This window comes from Corapipo altera, unplaced genomic scaffold, assembly GCF_003945725.1.
Source record: "Corapipo altera isolate COAL_440 unplaced genomic scaffold, ASM394572v1 126, whole genome shotgun sequence".
Classification (NCBI taxonomy): Eukaryota; Metazoa; Chordata; class Aves; order Passeriformes; family Pipridae; genus Corapipo; species Corapipo altera.
In genome coordinates, this window is record NW_020884937.1 from 665,687 (window position 1) to 687,782 (window position 22,096).

The following is a 22,096-nucleotide window of genomic DNA, read 5'->3' on the forward strand; positions in this document are numbered from 1 at the left end:
GGACCCCCCAAACAAAAAAAAGTCGCCCCCGGGGGGGGGCTCGGGCCCCCCCCCCCCCCCCCCCCCCCCCCAGCCTGGCCCTGTGGTGCTGACTCCTCTTAGCCAAAGCCAGAATCTGGGGAGAAATCCCACTGCTTTGTGGCTTTGTACAAAGGAGTAACCCGAGCACTAACGCCTGAAGGCTGCGCGCGGCTCCGCGGGGTTTCCTCATTGTTTCCTAATCCAACGGGTAAGAAAATGAGAGAAGTGAAAATAATCCCTCTGATTACCCTCTGGCATGCAGAAGTGGGTGTCCTTCCTTGTCGCTCTTTTACCTCAGGGGGAAACTGAGGCAAAATAAGTGCCCAAAGTCTGGTGGGTGGGTATGAGCGAGGCTGGAATGAGCCCGTCTCGGACCAGCACCATAGGGAATAGGAGGCCCCTTGTGATGATTTTTCTGCCTTTCTTGACAACAGAAGGGTTAATGCTGAAGTATGAAGCTTTGTCCCAGATGGTTTGTGAGGCAGCTGTGGATTTGGGTGGAAGAAGTGATCCAAAGGCCCCATCCCTGTGGTGTCTTAGCATGGGCAAAGCTGTCCTCTGGTTAGATTTGACAAGAGCAGCTTTAAAGCAAGCCACAGTCGTGGGGTCTGACCAGAACACTGTTTCTGAGGGCAGCTGAGTTTGGGGAGAGTCTTTGAGTTTGGTGCTGGTCTGGGGTTTTGCAGTGTGGCAGTTTTAGGTATTTCAGCTCTCTGTGCCACACAGGCAGGTGTGGAGGTGTGGGGCTGCCTCCTCTGCTGGCTCCCTGCCTACCATCAGTGGCATTGATGCAGTGAAGGTGTCCCTCTGCCATTAAACAGCCTTCTCCACAGGCGTTGCTTGGCTTGGAACCCAATCTGATCAACCCTCTGATTGTGCAGCAACAAAGAGTGTTCAGCACCTTATGTTTCTCTAAAACCGCTTCCATTTTAGGCCTAACGGCTTGTTTTCCTGTTCTCCGTGTGTGCTTTTATTACAAACAGCAGTCAGCTCTTCAGGGATCTCTGTATAAGATCATGATTCACCTCGCTTGGAAACACTTTTTCCATTTTTTTCCAGCATTTTCCTTAATCTAAACCAGTGCTCAGTGCTGCTTGCTCCAGCTCCGGGGGCCGAGCTTGGCCGAGCCTGCCGGGGTACATGTTCCCCAGCCGAGTGGGCAGAAGCACTTGCCCCTTTTCCCCCCTCAGTTGCCATCAGGGATTCCTCTGAAGCTTGGCAGCTGTGGCCTTTTCTCTTTGTGAAATTATAAGTTTTGAGGAAGGAGCTAAAAATACCTCAAGGAAAGCCTGGAAAGATGGTGCTGGGTTTGTGGCCGCTGCGGTGGCTTTGCTTTTTCCTTTTGGAGGCGTATGGCAAGAAAGAGTAAAATACCATTTGTTAGCAGGGCTGGAGGAAATGCCGGTCCAAGCATTTTGGAGAAGAAATTATTCTAGAAACGAAGGGAATGACTGTGGTATTTCCTGTCAGGGTTGTCGCTTATTTTGTTTGTGTCGCAGCAGGGTCTGCAGGCGCCAGCCGGGACGTGGGCTCCTGCGTGCCCCGTGTCGTACGGAAATGCACGTGGAGAGGGAAAGTTGCTCACTACACACAGCCCAGGAGACCAAGCACCTAAATTTTGTGCTTCTCTCTACCACTCTTCGGCTTCACAGAATGAATCACAGGGTGGTTTGGGTTGGAAAGGCCTGTAAAGTCCAACCCGTCTGCTGTGGGCAGGGACATCTTTCACTAGATCAGGTTGCTCAAGATCTCATCCAACGTTGCCTTGAATGCTTCCAGGGATGGGGCATCCACAGCTTCTCTGGGCAACCTGTGCCAGTGTCCCATCAACCTCAGCACGGAAAATTTCTTCCTTATATCCAACCTAAATTTAGCCTCTTGCAGTTAAAAACTGTTGCCTTTGTCCAGTCGCTACAGGACGTGGTGAAAAGCTTCTCTCCATCTTATAAATCCCCCTTTTTATATTGAAATGCTGCAATAAAGTCTTCATGGAGCCTTCTCCTCTCCAGGCTGGACTTTCTCTTCATACCCTCAGCCAAAGCCCTTTGTGCCTCAGTTTCCCTTGTTTGCTCCATTACCTGCTTCAGCTCTCCCAGTGCTCCATGAAACCATTGCTGAAATGCTCTGCCCAAGCTCAGGATTTAAGGCTGGTGCCTGTGACTGGCCTTACCCCTCTCCTCCACTGAGGACATTCTCCTCCACTAAGACATTCTTAGATGTCTTGGCTTGTTCTCCAACACCAACAAATGAGGGGGAGCAGGGCTGCCCTTAACCTCATTTAACATCTGATGGCAGGGAGGGTAAATAGTACAACTTGGATTGTGCAAGGAGGATTCATTGTCTTCATTCCTCACAAAATTGCAGAAGTGAGTACAACCCACCAGCCTCCACCACCCACACCTCTTCCACCTCAACATTTGCATGCAGTGTTGAGGTCCTTACAGAGAAGGTGCTGACCCTGCCTTCCCCTTGATGGTGCATTTGAAGCACTGGGTACAGAGTTGCAGGAGATTTTACTCCAGTACTTGGCGGTGCCCCAGACTCCCTGTGTAATCTTAAACCAGTTGCTCCAAACCAGATTTCCATGGGTGTAAAAAATCACAGCCTGCTCCAGCGTTTAGGAAGTGCTTTGCATCCCCTGAGACTTCCTAGTACTTTGGGCACTGCCCACTCTTTTTTTTTTTTTTAAAAAGGAAAAAAGTATTTGTTGCTGATAGCAGTGACGAATTCAGCTTGAGCTGTGGGTCAAAAATGTGAGCAAGCCAGGGGAAGAATGAAAAATAAAGCAGTAACCAACTTCTCAGAGTAATAAATATGTATTTATCCATCTTGCAAATGTTCGAGAGCTTAAGGTCTTGCTTTCTTTGAGGGATGCAAGAGGTTAGTTTGTTTTATACGGGAAAAAAAATTATGCAATTAAGAAATGAAGTGAGTTTTCATTCCCCTGTTGCAGCCGGGGTGTTTGTAGCTCTGCTCAGAAGCAGAGCAGAGCAGTGTGGGGCAGCTGGCGTCCTCCTGCTGGCTCCGGGCCACGGCACATCAGCCTTGTTGTTGATGTAGAAGAAAAGGATGCAGCAGGGTCGTGGCTCATTTTTTTTCATTTTCTTCTCTCTCTCTCTGGAGCTTTAGACGAGTGTTCTGACATTTTCCAACCACAAGCTGTTTTTCAAAACTTATTTGTCTGTGAAATTTGTGTTGCTCAGCACAACCAGGCAGCGTGTGCCGTGTCCCAGCTCGGTGCAGCATTCGGGGCTGTGGTGAAAGTGAAACCTGTGTTTAGAAAGGTTTCCTGCAGCGAGGCCAGAGCTGTGAGAGCTTTTTCCCTTCCACGTCCTGCTCCTTTGTCAGGAGAAACCTCGAAAGTTCCTTGCCCTGATTTTTTTCTCTTGCTTTAGAGAAGAGTTTTCTGGTGTTACAGCCAGTGAACCCACACTGGCCAATTTACTACCAGCATCCAGGAGGAATGAGCCAGCCAGGCGTGTTCAGAAAGGCACAAGCAAATAAAAATTGGCATAAAAGAGCCTGTACCTCTTTTTTGTCCAACAGAGGTAATCCATGGTGGCAATCCCACCTGTATTTGCTTGTCTCTCCAGAATGATTTGGACCTTCAACACTAGAATGGTTATGGTCGAGGCTTCTCCTTTTGAATTTTAGACTGGTTTAGAATTAATTTGGTATTTTTACATGTTGGGCCTGGTTCTGGAAATGAACCTGGAGTTTGTCCAAATGCTGTGGATCTGGAGAACTGGCTCTAGACAGCGAGGTGATGTAACTGCGTGTTTAGCACAGGCCTATAACACTGCTGGAGTGCCCCATTTGGTGACTGTCCCAGCACTGGTTCTTCCCAGCCCTTCCGGAAGCACAGAAAATGCCATGAACAGAGATAGAAAGGATGCGTTTCGGGTGATCCAACATGTTTACCCTGAATCTGCTGGGGGTTTTTATTGTTTTGTTTTGGTTTTTTTAAAGCTTTTCAACAGAATCGCCTCCAGCCTTGACTTCCTGAACTTCAGTGGGTGTTTGCAGAACTGGAGGAGCTGTCAGTTTAAAAATAAACCAAAGGGCGTCCATCCAGCTCATTCTCCTTGTTAGAAACAAAGCTGTTTCGCTGTGGCTCTGCTTTGCCTCTGTGGGGATGGAAAGTGTGCCTTCACACTCTGGCAATCCAGACCCAGAGATAAGTCCTTTGCTCAGGAAGGGCTGTCACCCACCCATTCTGGGATTATCCCAGTGAGATGCCGGCGGTGCGGAACCGAGCCCTGCCTGGTGTTACACCTCGGAGGGAGGGGGCATAACACTTTTTTACTTGATGAGAAGAAAACTACTGATTGAGGAGGCTTGTGTGCACTAGTAAGAGTAGAGTGCTGGTTAACTGGGGTGACTAAACCTGGTCTGGAAAGTAAAGAGGGTTTTGATCTGCCTTGGAGGCCGTTGGAAAGTCCCGGAATGATCCAAGGGATGCTAGAAGGATGCTTGGCTTAGGCCTGGTCTGAGAAGCTGAATGAATGAAAAGGCTCGTTGTGGTCTCAACTGCTGCTAAATATGCACAAATAGAGGATGGGAGAAGTAGCTTTTACTAGTCCCTGCACAGCTGTGTGTCCAGTCTGCCTATGACTTCACTGGCTTTTCTTTGGGCAACTGTAGTGTTTTCTCTTGGCATGAGCAATGGGGGTCAGTTCAGGGTGAGCATTTACTGTGTACAGTGTAGTGGGCCTGATACACTTTGCATTTTGTAGGTCCTAACAAAATAACAGCCACCCATACAATCATCTCAGCACTGCTGGATTTTAAAATCCAAGGCTGTCTCTCCACTTTCATTATGGGATGCTTGCTTTTACTTCTTAAGTCTTTGCCTCAAATATTCCTGTGTTCTAGTAAACATCCCTCTGAGCTCTGCTTTTTGGATTTCCAGTGGAAAAGTACTGGGGTGAAACCATGGGAAATGCTGAAGATGGACAGACATCAAACACTTGACATGTTGGCCTCTTTGATAGTAGTGCCTTGTTCCCAAATGAGTTCAGAGCACTCACAGTTTTCCACTTTATGAAAGCATTTTATTAAAACTAACAGTTATACAGGTGAGTGTCTTCTTGTTTACAGAAGACCTTATGTTTTGACAAGCACATTTATCAGCAACATAGAGTGTCCCCAAAGTCCATGAGTCCAGCAGGCAGCTTAGCTCTAAATAAACCAGATGCCTATTGGAGTTAGGGGAGTCTCATTGAGATCTTTGGATCTGTGTGTCAGTCTGGGCTGCAGTTTGGGACCTCACCCTTTTCTGCTTTTTGTTTCAGCAGCGAAATGTCAGGATCAAGTTTGAATATGAAGGAGAGAAAAGGTAGGTACCCAACCCAGTCCCCCACATGTACGGGAACAAATTACCTTTTTTACCCAACATCATCTTGCTGACTTCAGCCAGCTGCAGATGAGCTCACAGCAGGATTCACTCCCCTAAAATCGGCTACAGTTTTATGTGCAAGAGCCTTGCCTCGTTATCACATTTGCCACAAGTAGCTCGTGGGATTTGCACGCAGGAGAAGTGCTTCCAAGCTGGAAGTCATTAAATGCATCTTTTACAAGGGACATAGGGTGCACACTTGGATCCTTTTCTCTTTTTAATTCTTGAGCCCTGCTGAACCACAGCGGGGCTGGAGCTCTGCAGAAATGTGTTCTTTGATTAGCAGTCTATGACACTTACTTAAGATAACCAGATTTTGGGCATGGGTCCCATAAAAATAGGGCTGGGAGTTAAAGCTTGTCCGCCCTTCCCTGCTTGACATTTTCACGGAATCACCTCTGCTTGGTGCTTGGTGACTGTGACAGGGCAGGACACAGGCTGATGGTCCAAGCTGCATGTTAGAGCCAAAGAAAATTTAAATTACTGTAGGGATAGACTGTACCTGCTGTACATACCTTTAGAATTTCTGCATGTGATGGTACAGGACAGTCACAGGATGCCAAAACTGCATCATTCCCACTTCCATCCCTCCTTCCTGTTCAGAGCCCCTTGCTGAAAATGGAGATGATAAATATCACTGACCAGTGCCTGATCTGGGTTTTTGCCAGTGAAGGGCTGCTGGACTTCTTTTCCACCTATGCCTCACATTAGAGGGAGGAGAGGAGCTACACTAGGATTTCTGGGAGATGTTCTTGCAGGGTAGGTCCAGTCCCCTCTTGGGCACTGCAGACGAGCATCATTTCTGTGAGTGTAGAAGCAAGGACCAGGGTTTATGCTTCATGATAGAACACAGGTCCTTTCTTCTGAATTGTCAGTCGAATCCCAAATTTCAGTATGCTTCTACTAAATTGTGACTGTTGTTGTATTCGTTTGCATATACAGGATTATCCAGTTTCCAAGACCAGTCAAATTCAAAGAAGTGGTGCAGAAGGTCACGGATGCTTTTGGACAGACAATGGACTTAGTCTGTGTGAACAATGAGGTAATCTTCTCCCTTCTCCTGTGGGGCAAGTTTAAGGTGCCTGGTGCCAATTTCAGAAGTGAGCAGTAGTTTGTTCTGAAGGCCCTAATGTTGTGTTGTACTTGCATGTGAACAAAAATAACCTTATTTTGTGGTTCCCAGCTAGTGAGCATGCAAGAGCTGTTGTGTGGCCACAGCTCAGATGGATTCCTAGACTCCAAGCCAGGCTTTTCCCCTTTCAAAGTAAGGCCTATTTCAAGTAAGGTCTATTAAATAGTCACACTGGAACATTGTCTTTTCCTCAGAACAGAAGATTCCCCTCACTGAAAGAGGGATGTGAAGCCTTCCCATCTTAGGGGCAACTGCAGGAGTGTGCAGTCCAGAGCAGAGGGACAGTGCTGCTCACACAGTGTACTTTTATCTAGCACTGACTTTGTTTCACCCCAAGCCCCAGAACGACGTGGATGTTCTTGTGGTTGGGGCTGCAGTGAAATGTGCATCACTGAACATTCCTCTAGCAGGTCCTGTGGCCACATAAAAGCAGCCAAGAAACCCTCCCCCTGCAATCCTTGCATTTTAAGGCTTGAAGACCTTTCTCCTCCATCCTTGTTCAATAACAGAGACCACTGTGTTTTTCCAGTTTTTCTTTGAGCCCAGCACTGTGTGAAAGGAGGGTATTGCTGAGGGCTGTTACCTAGAAGGAGGAAATCCTTGGCATCTGTTTTGGTGTGCTCAGTGTTTTCTTGAGGCATCTTGCCATAAGAGGCATCTTGGCAGGCATCTGGAGCTGCTGGACTCTCAAGGTGGGTTTGGCTTTGGGGAGGAGGAGAAGGCCAGATGACAAAAAGGTGGGCTTTTAAACACAAATCCTTTTGGATCTGTCCTGAAAGATTGTTTGTTCAAGTATTAATTGTAAATGACCTACAGCCTTTCATCGAAGTATGAATAGAGAGAGAGGTTATGGAGAGAGCTTTCTTCTTTTTTTTTTCCCTTTCTTTTTTTCTTGCTTCTCTTTCAATAGAGATTTGATCCACAAAAAAAAAAGTTCCTTTCCCTTTATAATAGCTACCTCATGATACCAAAATGTCCACTGGGTTTTCACTTTGAAGGCAGTCAGGTTTCTAATCTTGGGCATTCTTTGACAGCCCTCCCGGGAAAAGCCTGCCATTGAATTCTCCAGGAATGACTCATTTCATTCCAGGTTTCTTTCCACTGGAAGAGGATTTCTTTCCAACAACAGCAAACAGAAGCTTAAATAATGCATTTTATCCCATGTTGGAGACCATCTTTCTGGGCATGTGCACAAGCACATAGCAGGACCACGAGCAGGCCTTTGGGTACTCCTGACTTCTGAGTGCTGTGGATGATTTCCAGTGCTTTGTTTTTCTGTATATAAAAATTCCTCCTTGTGAGAACCCACAGCTTTGGGAAGATGTCTGAGAAGCAGTAATTCAGGGTTGTTGTCGTGGAAACACTATAAACAGACAAGAGTGATCTGTGGGGAAATAGCCTACACGTCCACATGCTGACACCCCAGCATCTGGCTTTTAACATCTTCTGGGTCAGGTTTTCTGGTTCTGTCATGACTGCAAGTCTCAGGGGTAGCTTGACCACAGACTCATTACAGTTAAATGTTTCACCCTTTCTTTATGCTCAAAGGCACTTGTTCAGTAATTCTTTGTTGCCATCAGACATCTCTCTTGCAGTAGCACCTTGTAGACCAAAATTACACTTAAGGTAAACAGGCCCCTGCAAAATCTCACTGACTGGCAGTCCCTGTCCTGGTGGAGGAGGAGTCCTGAAGCCAAGATCAGTGGGATGAGCATGCCAGCTGGGTGGAGCAGGGGCACACATGAATCACATCCTGGTGGGACCATGGAATCAGCAGGCTCAGGCTGGTGTAGATAAGAGCAGGGCCTGGCCATGGGTGTACCACATGGGCATGTCTGCCTGTTAGTTCTAGGCTGGGCTCATCTTTCTGAGGTGCAGGAGGGCAAAACCTGTCCTGGCCATGGACAGCACAGTGTGGTGTTTGTTGGACAGCTGGCTGTGTTATGGATTGAAAGGCTCTAACGCTCTCATTCAAGCTATAAAGGTCCTGGGTATCTAATTTGGGACTGTAAAATCTATAGGATAGCAGGATGCACTAAACTTAGCTATTGTGGTGCCCCTTTACAGACCTGCCTTTTAGTATCTTGAAGTTGGGTGTCTAAGGTAGGCCATAATCTCAGGACCACCTGCTTTCCACCTGCTTCCCACAGCTTCATGAGCTTGGCTTTCTTGGTGGGACATTTTGGGCCCCTCAGTACAGAAAGGACATTGGGATGCTGGGGCATGTCCAGAGAAAGGCAATGGAGCTGAGGAAGGGTCTGGAGCACAAGTCTGATGAGGAGCAGCTGAGGGAGCTGAGGGTGTTTAGCCTGGAGAAAAGGAGGCTCAGGGGGAACCTTATCACTCTCTACAACTCCCTGAAAGGAGGGTGGAGCCAGGTGGGGGGCAGTCTTTTCTCTCTGGTAACAAGGGACAGGATGAAACAGCCTCAAGTTGCACCATGGGAGGTTTGAATTGGATATTAGGAAAAATTTCTTCACTGAAAAGGTGGTCAAGCACCAGAACAGGCTGCCCAGGGCAGTGGTGGAGTCGCCACCCTTGGAGGGATTTAAGAGGCGTGGAGATGGGGCACATGGGGACACGGTTTAGTGGTGAAGTTGACAGTGCTGGGTTCTGTGGCAAATTCTCTGTCTGAATTTGATCTCTGTGCACTGCTAAATAGCTGTTCCAGGTGTGACTAGGTGTTACCTTGTCTGTCTCCGTGACCAACTTGCGATGTGACTTCGTCCACCAGTTCCCTTCTGACCTCCCCGTGCTTGTCTCCTCTGAGGCTGTCCCTCAGCACCAGTTAGTTTAGGGAGAGTTAAAGCCTGGGGAAGTGGTAGAGGCTCCATTACGGTGGGGGAGGAGATAAAAGCATATTTAACAAACATTTGTTGAGAATTGTTGATGCCAGTTGGTGCTGCATTGGGCAGGAAGATGAACTAATTGACCTCCCAGATTTTTCCCCAACCCTGTTTCCTACTATTCTTTGGCTTTCTGCAGTGTCTTGCAGAGCGAGGTCTGGCAATGCTGTTGCAGTCAGTGAAAACTCACCCTTTGCACTCACTTTCTTAACCTACAGTGACTACCAAGTCCCTAAACACTAAACATTAGGCTCCAGGGGAAGGTGCTATTTAAAAGCAAGATGAAAACATAATAAGCTCTATTTAGTGAAACTTCTGTGTAGGTAAACTTTGCTGTTCGTCACAGCTGCTCTCTCTTTAGATCAAATGAACCCAGTTACTGGAAATACACCCTGGCAATTACTGCTATGGTTCTGCATGAATCTATATTGAGTTTCATACCTAGCAGATACCTGTTCCCGATATCCATATGTGCCACAGTCTGCAAGCCAAATGGAGTGAAATCTGCTTGCCAGGCTATGGGTAATAGGTAAATCTAAGCTAAATACTGGCTCCAGTCCCTTTTACAAGAGGGCAATTTCTGCCTGTTGTTTTTGGCTCCTCTGAAGCAGGCACACAAACATGTTCATGTTGTGATAGTTGAGTGAGATGGAGTGACCTGCAGAACATTCTGTTCAGAGCAGCAGTGAGGAGTTGCTCTGAGCACTTGTGAGGAGCTCAGTAAAGGGATGTGTAAGCAGTGGGACTGTACTTACAGTTCAGAGTCAAATTCTACCTGGTGGGGAAACGAGGGAGGGCAGCTCTCTCCACCATCCTCATTTCTGTTGGGGTGAGTGTAGGGGAGAAGCCTTGTCTGCTTGATGCAGAGCCTTGCTGTGGAGCCTTTATGAACTTCAAGAGGGTCAGGCAGTGCCCCAGGAGAATATCTCTTCACCTCTACTGCCTAAGGGAGCAGAGTGAGCACTGCATTTGGGAGAAATATTCAATACCATCTTTGTCTGGTATCTGCTGCGAACACAGGCTGTTCATTCAGATCCCAAAATGTAACCATGAACCATGGTATTTTCTCCCAGGTAACAGGTGACAGGATGAGAAGAAATCACAGAATCCCAGAATGGGTCAGATTGGAAGGGACCACAGTGGGTCATCTGGTCCAGCCTTCCTGCTCAAGTAGGGTCATCCCAGAGCACATGGCACAGGATTATGTCCAGATGGTTCTGGAATATTTCCTGTGAGGGAGACTCCACACCCTCTCTGGACAATCTGTTCCAGTGTGTGGTCACTGCACAGTGAAGAAGTTCCACCTTATATTCAGGTGGAACTTCCTGTGCATCAGTTTCTGCCCATTTCCACTTGTCCTACTGCTGGGCACCACCGACAAGAGCCTGGTCCATCCTCTGACCCCTCCCTGCAGACACTGACAGACAGTGATGAGGTCCCCTCTCAGTCATCTCATCTCGAGGCTGAACAGGCCCAGTTCTCTCATCCTTTCCTCATAGGAGAGATACTCCACTGAGCATTGCTCAACCTTGTAGCCTCTGCTGAACCTGCTCCAGGAGCTCCATGTCTCTCTTGTACTGAGGAGCCCAGAACTAGGCACAGCACTCCAAATGTGGCCTCACCAGGTCTGAGTAGAGGGGCAGGATCACGTCCCTCAGCCTGCTGGCAATGCTTTTCCTGATGCATCCCAGGATACCATTGTCCTCCTTGTCCCCAGGACACACGCCTGGCTCAGGGATAGCTCGTTGTCCACCAGGACCCCCAGGTCCTTCTTCACAGAGCAATGGCCTCAAGTTGCACCAGAGGAGCTTTAGATTGGATATTAGGGAAAATTTCTTCACCAAAAGAGTTGTCAAGCACTGGAACAGGCTACCCAGAGAAATGGTGGAGTCACTGTCTCTGGAGGTATTCAAAAGGCATGTAAATGTGCCATGTAGGGACATGGTTTATTGATGGATTTGGCAATGTTGGGTTGACAGTTGGACTCGTTGATCTTAGAGGTCTTTTCCGCCCTGAATGATTCCATGACGATGATGTTAAGCCTGCTGTTCATCATGAAGTAGGTGGCCCTCATATGGCTCAGTTCTCTACCTACAAAACAGAGATGGAAGATAACCTTCCTATCAGACAGGAGAGGAGAAACCCAATCCAAACATTAAGGTGCTCACAGGGTAGAAACAGCTGCCACACAGACACCCAAGGTGGAGCTTGGCAGGCTCAGGCTGCGGTCCTTGGGTGGAAGAAGTGACTGTAGCAGTTTCCTGAGGTGAAACCTCATCTCTGCTGGCCAGGGGCCACAGCTTTCCCTTGACCTGGTCATCCCTGAAGTCCTCACCTCAGAGCACACAGTCTGAGGTGTATTTGCCTACAACCAACAGACAAACCCTTGGCAACATCAAAAAGGTCGTCACAGTTGGCTTTTGAGAGTCGTCTCTTGTGGCAGCTGCCCTGAGGTGTGTTTGCTGTGGCTGGTGATGTGAACCCTCATCACACATAGGGCTGAGCTGCCTTTCAGGAGTTCTGGGAAGCTGTGGCTCCCAGTGAGACCAGTGAGGGCCTACTGGGAGCTGTGGCTGCTCGGTCCCTTTGGTCAGTGGAATTACTGTGTACTTTGGCACAGCCATGAGTGTAACATGTGCTGTGTTGCCTGGATCCAGTGCCAGTGCCTGAGGCAACCTGCAGGGGCTGAGTCCTGTTTGTTATGAGATTAGGCAGAATATCCCTGAATGAGGGGCAAGAAGTTGTGCTTTTAATCTTAGCCCAGGGCAGCAGAAGGCCACAGAGCTCCTCTGAAGTGCAGCTGTTGGGCATTGGAAGCTTTTCAGACTGTCTGCAGGACATGGTACACCACACAGCAATGTCAGGAGGGTCAAATTCCCTGTGGAGATATGAGGGCAATAGTCGGCCACTTACTAGGGAAACATCAGGACCTTCAGCTGCCTGATAGACACGGCACTGTGTAGTTCTCTGTTCTATTTACCTTATGAGGAGCAGAAGCCGAATTTGTCCTGCTGGGAATGGAAGAAGTGGTTCTTGGACGGACAGCAATGCACACTTTTCACATCAAAAGGGAAGAGGCTCTTATTTGTGGGGTGTTCCCTGATTTTACTTGGTGGGCAGACATTAGGGAGGCTCTGTCAGTGTGCAGAAGCACAGATTGCAGCAGCAAGGAAGGGCGTTGAGCATCTACCAAGTAAATCCTTGGGTGCAGCTCACTGATTTCTTGAAGCACCATTGCATGACCATCTTCCCAGGAAGAAACCCGGGAAGAATGTGTGGGGTTGTTTTGGGGCTGGGTAGCAGTAGGTCTTTCCTACAGACTCCAAGATCAGAGCAGCCCCAGAGTAGCAGGCAGCGAGCCTGAGGTTTCATCCCAGCCCTCTCCTCTTCTCACTGGCTGGATTGCTGATGTGACCTTTAAGCTTTCTCCCTGCAGATGTTGTTTGTTGTGATTTTTTGCGTCTGTTCCTGGGTAGATGAGAACTTGGAAGAAAATGTTAAGAGCTCGGCAAGCTGCAGGGCATGGGGGCTCCGTTTTCCATCGCCTTCTTGGGTTCCTCCCTCATCCCCCTATTCCCAGGCTGCTCACTGTAAGAATCTGGCTTCCTCTGTTTACCCAAAAGTGTGACATTGCCATTCCCCGGTGTTTGTTTAATCCCTTCCAGCTCCTGATCCCACTGAAATCCCAAGAAGATTTGGACAAAGCGCTGGAACAGTTGGAGCTGAGCCCTTCCCTGAAGAGCCTGCGGATCCTTGTGAGCGCTCCAAAGAAAGCGAATGTGAGCCCTTCACCTTCTCTGCTCTTTTGTGTCCGGAGCGAGATGCCTTGTTATTGTGTTGGGGAGTGGAAAAAGAGTCTCCTGGAGGTGAAGAGCAGAGGGCAAGCTGGTCATGAGAGGGGTCAGCCCTGCTCTGGCTCCGCAGCTCGGAAATACTCCTGTCATAGTAGCCCAGAGGCTGAGCTCAGCTCCCTTTGGCTGCTCTGGCATCCCAATGAAGGGTTAAATATCAGGCTGATCCTCAAATAAGGTTAAACTCTGAGAGAACCCCTTCTGCTTTCCATCTGGGGATGCTGCCACCATTCCTTTGTCACTTCTCTGTGTTCAAGGTGGTGCCCTGGCCCTTGCTGTGCTGGGTGGCAGTGTGGGGACTGTTCCCTCCATGCGCTGCTTGCAGCACTAGAGGCTGGGAAGAGCAAACTGGAGAATGCTTCAGTCTCATGCAAAGCTTTGGTTTTTTCCTTCATCTTTATTTATTTATTAGTTTTTCCTGAGCTCAGTGGTTTTGCAGTTAATCCTGTTAGCTTGACCTCGCCTGCACAGAGTGTCTTGCCAAAGCACATGTCGTGCTGCCCCAAGCACAGGCTGTAAAGCAAGGGATTTTTAGATGTTGCAACTCTGTTTCTTCTTATATTTCCTAGAAGTGCTGGAGAGACTGGGAGTCTTGAAACTCACAGTGCTTGTCCTCATGCTACCACTGGTGCTCGCAGCCCCTGGAACTTCTCCACTCCTTTTGAGAGGCTTGGAAAGTGCAGGGACCAGCTCCCCAGGGGAAAACTGAGCCATCAGCTGGGATTTCCTAAATCCTGGGTGGAAATGGGGCAATCTGCCCTGGCAATTGTGGGAACACAGCAGTATTACAGGGCAGCTTCTAAGAGCAGAGAAGCCAGTTAGATTCTTGCATACCTTTGAGAGCAGGTCCATCTCTTCCTGAAGCTCCTGCATGTAGGAACACATGTTCCAAGGTCATACATGAAATTACCACAAAATCACAGCATCCTGTAGCATGTTGTGTCAGTAAGACTTGGCCTCTGCCATTTAAGTTACCATCTGGATATGCATTTCTTTGCTCTTCCCTTATCTGTCTTCCCTGGTAGAGCCTGACCCTCCACTCTCTGTTCCTCTGCTCTGTTACAGAGGAACCTCCTGCAGTGCCGAGGCTGCCACTGGAGTCTAGGGAGCATGGAGGAGAGATTCTGATTTTGGGGTCCCAAGTGTTTTCAGGCCAGGGATCAGTCTCTGTATGTTTCTGGAGATAACGCAGTGCAGGAACAGTCTTTTATGTCAAATATCTGCATTTACCATTATCTGTTGGAGCTTAATCTTACTAGACTTTTACAAGCAGATGTTAATTGTTTGTGAATGGTTTTTGGATCACTCCACATTACGTGCGTGTCTTCTTTCTTTTTTTTTTTTTCAATAGTTCTTGGGTAATAGGGTCACGGGGAACCAAACACAGGGTTTCACATGGTGTGTCCACAGGGCTCTGGCCAAGTCTGATCATTCCCTTTGTCTGATTACCAGCTCCTCCAGCCAAACAACAGCAAACAGCATGAAATGAGGATCTCCAGGTCCATGGGTGATATCATGGGATCCCTGTACAAGGACTCCGAGAGGACACGCAAATACTCAACAGGTGGGTGAAACGCAGTGCTCTGCGGGGTGTTTTGTGCTGTTACGGGCTGGCCACCACCCCCTTTCTCCTTTTTGTCACAACCCTGTGGGTGTCACAGTCTGGATGGCCACCCTGATGTCCCCCACCAGTGACTCAGTGCAGTTGCTGCTCATCCTCAGCCTGAGTAGGACACTGCAAGCTGCACAGGTTGTGCTGAGCAGAGTCATGGTAGGCACGAAAGTGAGCAGAACAGGGGACCTAGGGTGTGATTTGGCGGAGGGGAAATGCAGGGATAAAAATTTCCAATGAATTTGGTGCCACTGAGCTTTATCAAAAGGAAGAGAGAGAATCTACAGAAAGCCAAGGATGTTTGGGACCTTGACATAGTTATTCCCTAAACCACAGGCTGTCGTTCTCCTGCTGTATCTTCCCCTTTCCCAGCTGGCAGAGTCATATGTCTTAATGGGCTTGGGCTCCTTGGCTCCTGGGCTCAGACCAGCTTCAGCATGTCCAAAAGGACCAAATGTGTGTCCCCCATGCCACCACTCTGTTCTTGTTGGTGAAATGACATCTGTGGTAGCTGGTTTTGTTGTTTCTCAGGAGACTGGAGGTGTGCGGTGTGTTGTGGTGGTCACATTCCAGAGGAAAGGGAGCATCCCTTTCCTTCGGAGATGCTGGGAGTAGGTACCTGCAGCCCCTGAAGCCAGGCTGGCAACAAATGCCTGGTCTCTTCTTGCAGCCCTGCAGGGAGCAGATTTTGTTCATGGTCTCGTGTGGTGCTTTCTTTGGTTTTCTGTGCTTGAGTTTGTGCTCTTCTTGCTTTCTAAAGTACTCTGAGCTTGTTTAAATGACAAGTCCTGTTGATCAGTTGGCTGTGGGAGCTTTGTGTGAGGAACCCTGGAGGATTTTGTGGAGAGCAGGGTGCCCTGTGCAGAACTGGTAAAGCAGCACGCAGAACTATGTAGCAGGGGTATATTTATTCATATTACAACCTATAGGCAGGATTAATGATTTTTTTCACACAGTGAATGTTCTCTGCCATATCTGTGGATGCAGGTTGCAGGGAAATTTCTACAGATCCTTATTGTTTTCATGCAGTTATTCACCAATTGTAGAAATTATAGCCTTGGGTAAAGTGGGGCCTTCTATACAAATGTACATGAAGAAATACTTCACCCTCCAAAGATCCTCTGTATTTATATAGCAGTAAATGCTTCCAAACTCTTTTCTCTGTGCAACAAAAGAGTGTTTTTCTCCAAGGATTTGCCCTTTCTCTGTTTCATAGCCTGTGCTGCCTTGATAACATATCCTGTGGTTTGCTGCATCTCAGACAATGATATATAGGAAATGTTCTTCCAGGGTAGGTCCAGCATACCCCTTGTGCAGCCATGCCCAGCTCTTACTGAAGCCAGGGGTGGGTGGTACATGTACAAAAGCTCTCTTTGGACCTGGTGTTTGGATGTACCAGGGTTGTCTTTTTCTATTGTTGGGGGTTTTTTTTTCCTAGCTCACATGGCTCTTGAGAGTTTGCCCAGTGTCTGGCAGAGTCACTTAGATGACCCTGAGTGAAATGCACACACAAATACATGGTAAGGCACAGAGCCTCAGCAGAAACTGTGCTTGAGCAAAACATCTCTGCTGCTCCTTTTTTTTGGCACTTGTTAAGCTGTTAATGTAAGCCAGTGGAGAGCTGTGGCACTGGGAGCTGTCACTGCCAAGCGTGATGGGCAGAATTGATTCCATATGTAGCTGTGCTAGGGAGAAGATGAGTTCTTGCAAAGTTAAGACTTTCCTGCTAACTTTTGTGCCATGTTTTGGCCTTTGCTTCCTGTTTTGGAGCTGCTGTAGTACCAGGAGAGTCACCAACCAGCTCTGCACCACTGACTGTGGGATATCACTGCCTTTGAGAACATCTCGAGCTCAGACAAAGCAGACAAAGGATGAGATGTCAGTTCTGCAAGGGTGAGAGCCTGAGGTACAGATGGGTTTTGAGGGAATGCCTGAATAGCAGAGTGGAGGAATGAGCATAACATGCTGGTTTAATCTAACAGAGGAGGAGGACTGGGCAGCACTAAATGTAGGACACAGAGTGTGCTAATGTTGGGATCTTCAGGAGGCTCTCCAGGCCAGTTGCTAATGCACCAAAAACAGTGTCCTCAGCACTGTTACATGGTCAGGAAGCAAATGTAACCAGCCCATGTTACAGTCATCCCTCTGTTTTTTTTCCACGTAAACCATCAGTCTTGCTGTTAGTTTGCAAAGAGGTTGCAGCAAACCCTCTGCATGATAACAGAGGGTTACTCTTCTCTTTGGAGTTGTCTGGGGTCTGTATGAAGCTGCTGCAGCTCTGTTTAGGAGGTGTTCACAATCCAGCAGATGCAATTTTTGACCTCCTGAGTCAGACCTGGGTAATCCAGCAGCTGGGTAGGAACTCCAGTGAGCTGAAAGGGAGAGCAGTGTTTCAAATGGAGCATTAAACTGAATGTCAGGGAATAGACGGACAAATATGATCCTGTGTTTTGCTTCCCTGAAGCAGGGATTTCACTGAACTTGGTGGATAGTCAAAAGACAGCCTAAGAGGCTGGGAATTCTTGAGGAGAAACTATTCTTCACTTGCAGTTGCAAGGTATTTCACAGTGTTTTCCCTCTGCTGTCATCAAAGTGGTTGCTATCAAGAGACGATCTTAACTCAGTTCAGCTTTTCTCTTGAAACAACATTTAAAGGGAGATTCAAACTGACTTTATAATAAAAGGTAGTTCAGGGTCATGTTCTTCATGTTTCTGAGATGTCTCATGTTTTTCTGCTGACTCTGCCATGTAAACAGCAGCAAAAAATAATAAAACTCTATGTTATTGGCACAAGCGTGTTGGAAGGGATGTAGATGTTCTGGGGGAGATTTGGCTATTTTTGCTTCTGCTGGGCAGAAAATGTCTTCACTCCATGTCCCTGAAAAACCTTATGCAAAGTCAGTATTTTCTTTTTATTTTTTTCCACATAAACCTTTTCAGTGGAAATCCCCTTCCAGTCTTTTGGTGACCAGCATCTGCAAATGTTCATCCAAGTGCCAGGAAACTTGGACTAAAATCCTTCTGAGTTCTCTATTTCGAGATAACTGAGGGTTGTTTTTATTTACTTCGAGGAACTACGTGTTTCAGAACATTATCCACAAATTATTTAGGAGCCCCATTCCAGAACCTCCATTCCAGTGGAAACCTTTGCCAGAAGCTTTATTTTTTTTTTTTCTTTTTTTTTTTTTTTCCTGTGGTTTTCCATGGTGGCAAACCAAGCTGCTGAGCTGTGGCATTGTGTGCCTGCCAGCCCTCTCCAGACCAGAAGCTTTGCAGGAACTGGGATGCATGAGACCTCCTTTTGAGAAGAGGTGGAAAATTTAGCTGTGTGCATCATGCCAGCTGCTTTAGGGCTAGAAAATAGGCTCTGTCCTGCTTATTAGTATAGAAGTACCCTAAATTTGCCTTAAATCAAGGTATAATAATTCATCCCCAGAGGATCAGCGTAGAGAGGACGGGGCTTCTAGGAGACCCATTGAAAAAGAAGAAATGAAGGAGATTTGGCCCACCTGCTCACACCTCTCCTTGACAGTCCGAGAGTGAGAAGTGTCTTGCAGGTTTCTCTCTTCCTCTTGATCCCTGAGTTTCTGCCAGGGCTCAGAGGAACACCGGCACATCTTGACGTCATGTCCCTCGTCTGGCTCCACGGCAACGTCATCCAGGGCTGGGCTCTCCCTGGCTGCAGCTGTGAGCTCAGGCAGCTGCCAGCAAACCCTCCCCAGCCCTGACTTTTAAGGGGCTTCTCTTCCCTTCTTGATGCTGATCAGTAATGGATGAAGTTTTGGGAAGAGCAGGGGAAGGACGAAGCCAGGGAATGCGGAGGCGGAGGTAAGCCAAGCCTGGCACAGGGGAACTGGCTGTACGTGCAGCACCACGAGCTCTGCACACACTGCATGAAAGGCACTTATTAAATAAAAATAACAGAAGGGAACATGAAAGACCCCAGTGGGTGCCAGCAGTGACTGTGAGTCTCCGTGCTGTCCTGGTTCTCCCTCCTCGGGACATGCTGTGCTCTGGTCTCAAATATATGGCTTTACATTAGTGTGTGTAACATGTGGAGCAGGAATCCCTGCCCAGAGCACCTTGCTCCAAAGGGTAACCGAGGTCAGATACTCAAGCAGCGCCAATCTGCAGAGTTTCCCTGAGTTCAGGAATCCTAAACAGAGCTGCTGAGATCTGAGACCAGCAATGGGCCTATAAAGAAGTGCCTCACAGCCTGCCCCATCCCCAGTGGAGCTTCCGTGTGATCCTGTACATCCCAGGACAATCCCCTGGGGGCCTCCTCTCTCTGCCTGGTGCTGCTGCTGTTTCTTGAGTGTTAGGTCAAGTGTGAAGAGCATCCATGATGTGTCAAACAGGCACGTCTGGGCTTGTGTCTGTTTCTTCCTCTGCCTCAGGGTGGGTAAAGCAGCATTATCCAGTATATCCAATCAGCCTGGTGTTGCCCCCACTATGATTTAAGTCTCCCACTGAGTACCACTGTTGCTCTCTCTCTCTCTCTCTCTCTCTCTCTCTCTCTCTCTCTCTCTCTGCCTGACCCCTGTTTTACATTTCCTCACTCCACCAGCAGCACTGGCATTGCCTGAGGTTTTTTTAACAGGACAGGATAGGGCTGGAACAGGGAATCAACCTTAAACTCTGGGGCTCTTCTCCCACCACCTCCTGTGTTCCTCCTAAGTGGATGGGCATGCCTGGATGCAAAGCAGCAGCAGCCAGTGTTCCTGGAGGTGTGAAGCTGCATAAATTACTTTGGGCAGCACTTCTACCCAAACAGCCTGGCTGAAAGGGCTCTGGTTCAATCCAGCAGTTTCCAAGCATGCAAAAGCCTAAGCATTTTGTTTAACTTCCTCACCTGCTGGGAAATAGCTGGTGTCTTATCCCCTTTTAAAGTTTTTTGGCAGGAAATGTGACTCTGGAAGGTCGAACACAACTAACCTATGGCTGGGAGTAGTTGTTCCAGGCTAAGGCTTAATGCAAGATCATGCAAAGCCCTTGTGCTTGTGATAAATCTCATTTAACTGCCTGGGTTCAAAATCAAACAGGGGTTGTACAGCTCTTTGTAATACCAAAGTCTTTCTGGGCAGTAAATGAGTTATTGGAGCAAGAGAACCCAACAGTGCGTGAGCAGACCCCCACTTCATCACAGCAGTAACAGAAATGCTCAGCAGAGCTAAGATGAAGCTGTTACACTGCACCAAATCCTCTGGCAGCTTTTGGGAGCAAGAGTCACCCAAAAGTCCTTATGCTGCATTCCAGATTGGCATCTGCCAAGCAAAGGAGGGGATGCTGATGCAGTGATTTATCCAGGGTGCCCGAACTGCTCAATGGTTAAATGTTTGTTTATTTATCTTCCAAGAGAGGATGCTGTACTTCCCAACTGGTTTTGTTTTTAGGGCTGGTGAAAAGCCAGTTCCTTATGAGCACTGCAGCACTTGAGAGATTCTCTCCCCTTGATCTTGGCGTTACTTCAGTTGGAGTTTTTTCGCTGTGTTCTTATCCTGCAGGAAATCTCTGAAGGAGAAAATAGGAAGAAGAAAAAAAAAGTAACTCAAAGCCATATGATTTTCATTTTTACAATCCGAGGAGTCTGAAGAAAGATGTATCATGGGACAGAAATATCTGTGTTTGGTGTAAATCCAGCAAGCCTGATTTAGTGATCTTTAGTGCTTGTGTGACAATGTCAACATTAGCAGCTCCTGATGTGTATCTGCATAAGTGAAAGGTGGGGACTCGGATTTGTGGTGTTGATCACGCTGATGGATTTGTGCCAGAGATCCACCTGGCACAGTAACTGTGATGCAGAATAGCAGCTGAAGAGGGAGAAGTTGTGTTGATTGATCAGTTTTGACTTTTCGTGATGGGATAGGCCCCTTCCCAGCACCTTTCTCTCGTGCTTAGCCTGGGCATGTTGTTACCAAATGGTAGCAATGAACCAAAGATTTGGCAAGAGCACCGCAAAAAATGGATATGAAGTGTAAGGAAACACATCTCCATGTGACTCCTAACTCGTCAAAGATGTGTGCTTTTTAGAAGTCTGCTTAAAAACAAGTTGTTGTGTTGTTTGAAAGCTCATGTTGCACAATGCCGACCAGCTAAGGCTCCAGCACGGAGCAGCACGGATCTCCGTCAGCAATTCTTTGCCATGAGGTGATGACAGAGCAGGGATGGAGGGGAGTAACCACAGAGAGAAAGTGGAGCCAGGCCTGTGCATCTGGGCCAAGCAAGGGCAACAAGACCTAAAACCTGAAAAGGCACAAGGAATCAGTTAGAGTGGATCTGGGGAATAAGGGGGAGGAATGGGTCATCTACGTAAGCAAGCTGCAGAGTTCTCTCCCAGGTGCAAAATGGAAGCTGTTTTTCCTTCGTCTTTAATTTTACGTTGGGAAAGGGTAGAGAAGGGTGTTTGAGCACAAATCGTTTTCTGTATAAGAAGTGTTGAAGGGATGTTGCACTCAGTTCACCTGGGCTGTTTCCCAGATTGCTGAACAAGGCAGTGATATGCTCCAGGGAGAAAATGGCCTGGAGGTCAAAGAGGGGAGGTGGGTTTGGAGTTTGTGGTTTGCTTTGAGATTGACTGATTGTATCACAACAAAACTCTGGAGCCCTTTCCTTTCTGGCATCAGCAGCACAACTGGATACAGTGCACAGCTCTTAGCATCCAGGGTGGGTTGAAGTCAAGTCTGCTACATGTTGTGTGGCCCCATAGCAACAAACTCTCGGTGTTGCAAACGCTTTGCAGGATGCCCATAAACAGTATCACACCTCTAGATCCACACAAGCTCAAACCCAGCTCCATTCCCATCCACACAAGCTCAAACCCAGCAGCATCTCCAGGATGCTGGAACAGCATCTCTGGAAGGACTTGGGTTGGCAGGTCCCCTCTTTGACCCGTGGCTTTCCCGTGTCCCAGGCTCTCTGCACACTGGCCGGAGCTCTCCGCCCCCGGGCAGTGTTCCTGAGGAGCAGCAGCAGATCGCCCGCCAGGGATCCTACACCAGCATCAACAGCGAGGGCGAGTTCATCCCCGAGACCATGGACCAGAACGTGAGTGGGGCTGGGCTGTGTGGGTTAAACTGGGACAGCGTTGGGAGCGAGGGAGGCTGAGCTGTGGGAGCTGTTCCCACCGTTACATCCCTAGCGGGGCTGTGTGTGGGGCTCAGGCCAGCTTTTTCCAGGAATGGGTGCCCCCAGGCTTGGCATGCCTGAGAAATGGCAGGCCCGATTTCCAGGAACCCT

At 48.1% G+C, this 22,096-nt stretch overlaps 1 protein-coding gene across 3 annotated transcripts in view; it reads left to right on the forward strand.

The window, feature by feature from the left end:
- The window catches only part of LOC113955273 (mitogen-activated protein kinase kinase kinase 3-like), a 77,200-nt gene that overhangs the window by 39,629 nt on the left and 15,475 nt on the right, over positions 1–22,096 (forward strand). For 2 of the 3 annotated variants that reach the window (XM_027660563.1, XM_027660564.1), the window contains exons 4-8: positions 5,316–5,359; positions 6,362–6,461; positions 13,063–13,176; positions 14,701–14,812; positions 21,771–21,904. In XM_027660563.1, the coding sequence (XP_027516364.1) occupies positions 5,316–5,359; positions 6,362–6,461; positions 13,063–13,176; positions 14,701–14,812; positions 21,771–21,904 (504 nt within the window). The remainder of the gene's footprint in view (positions 1–5,315; positions 5,360–6,361; positions 6,462–13,062; positions 13,177–14,700; positions 14,813–21,770; positions 21,905–22,096) is intronic. The other variant, XM_027660565.1, reaches the window with a different exon arrangement.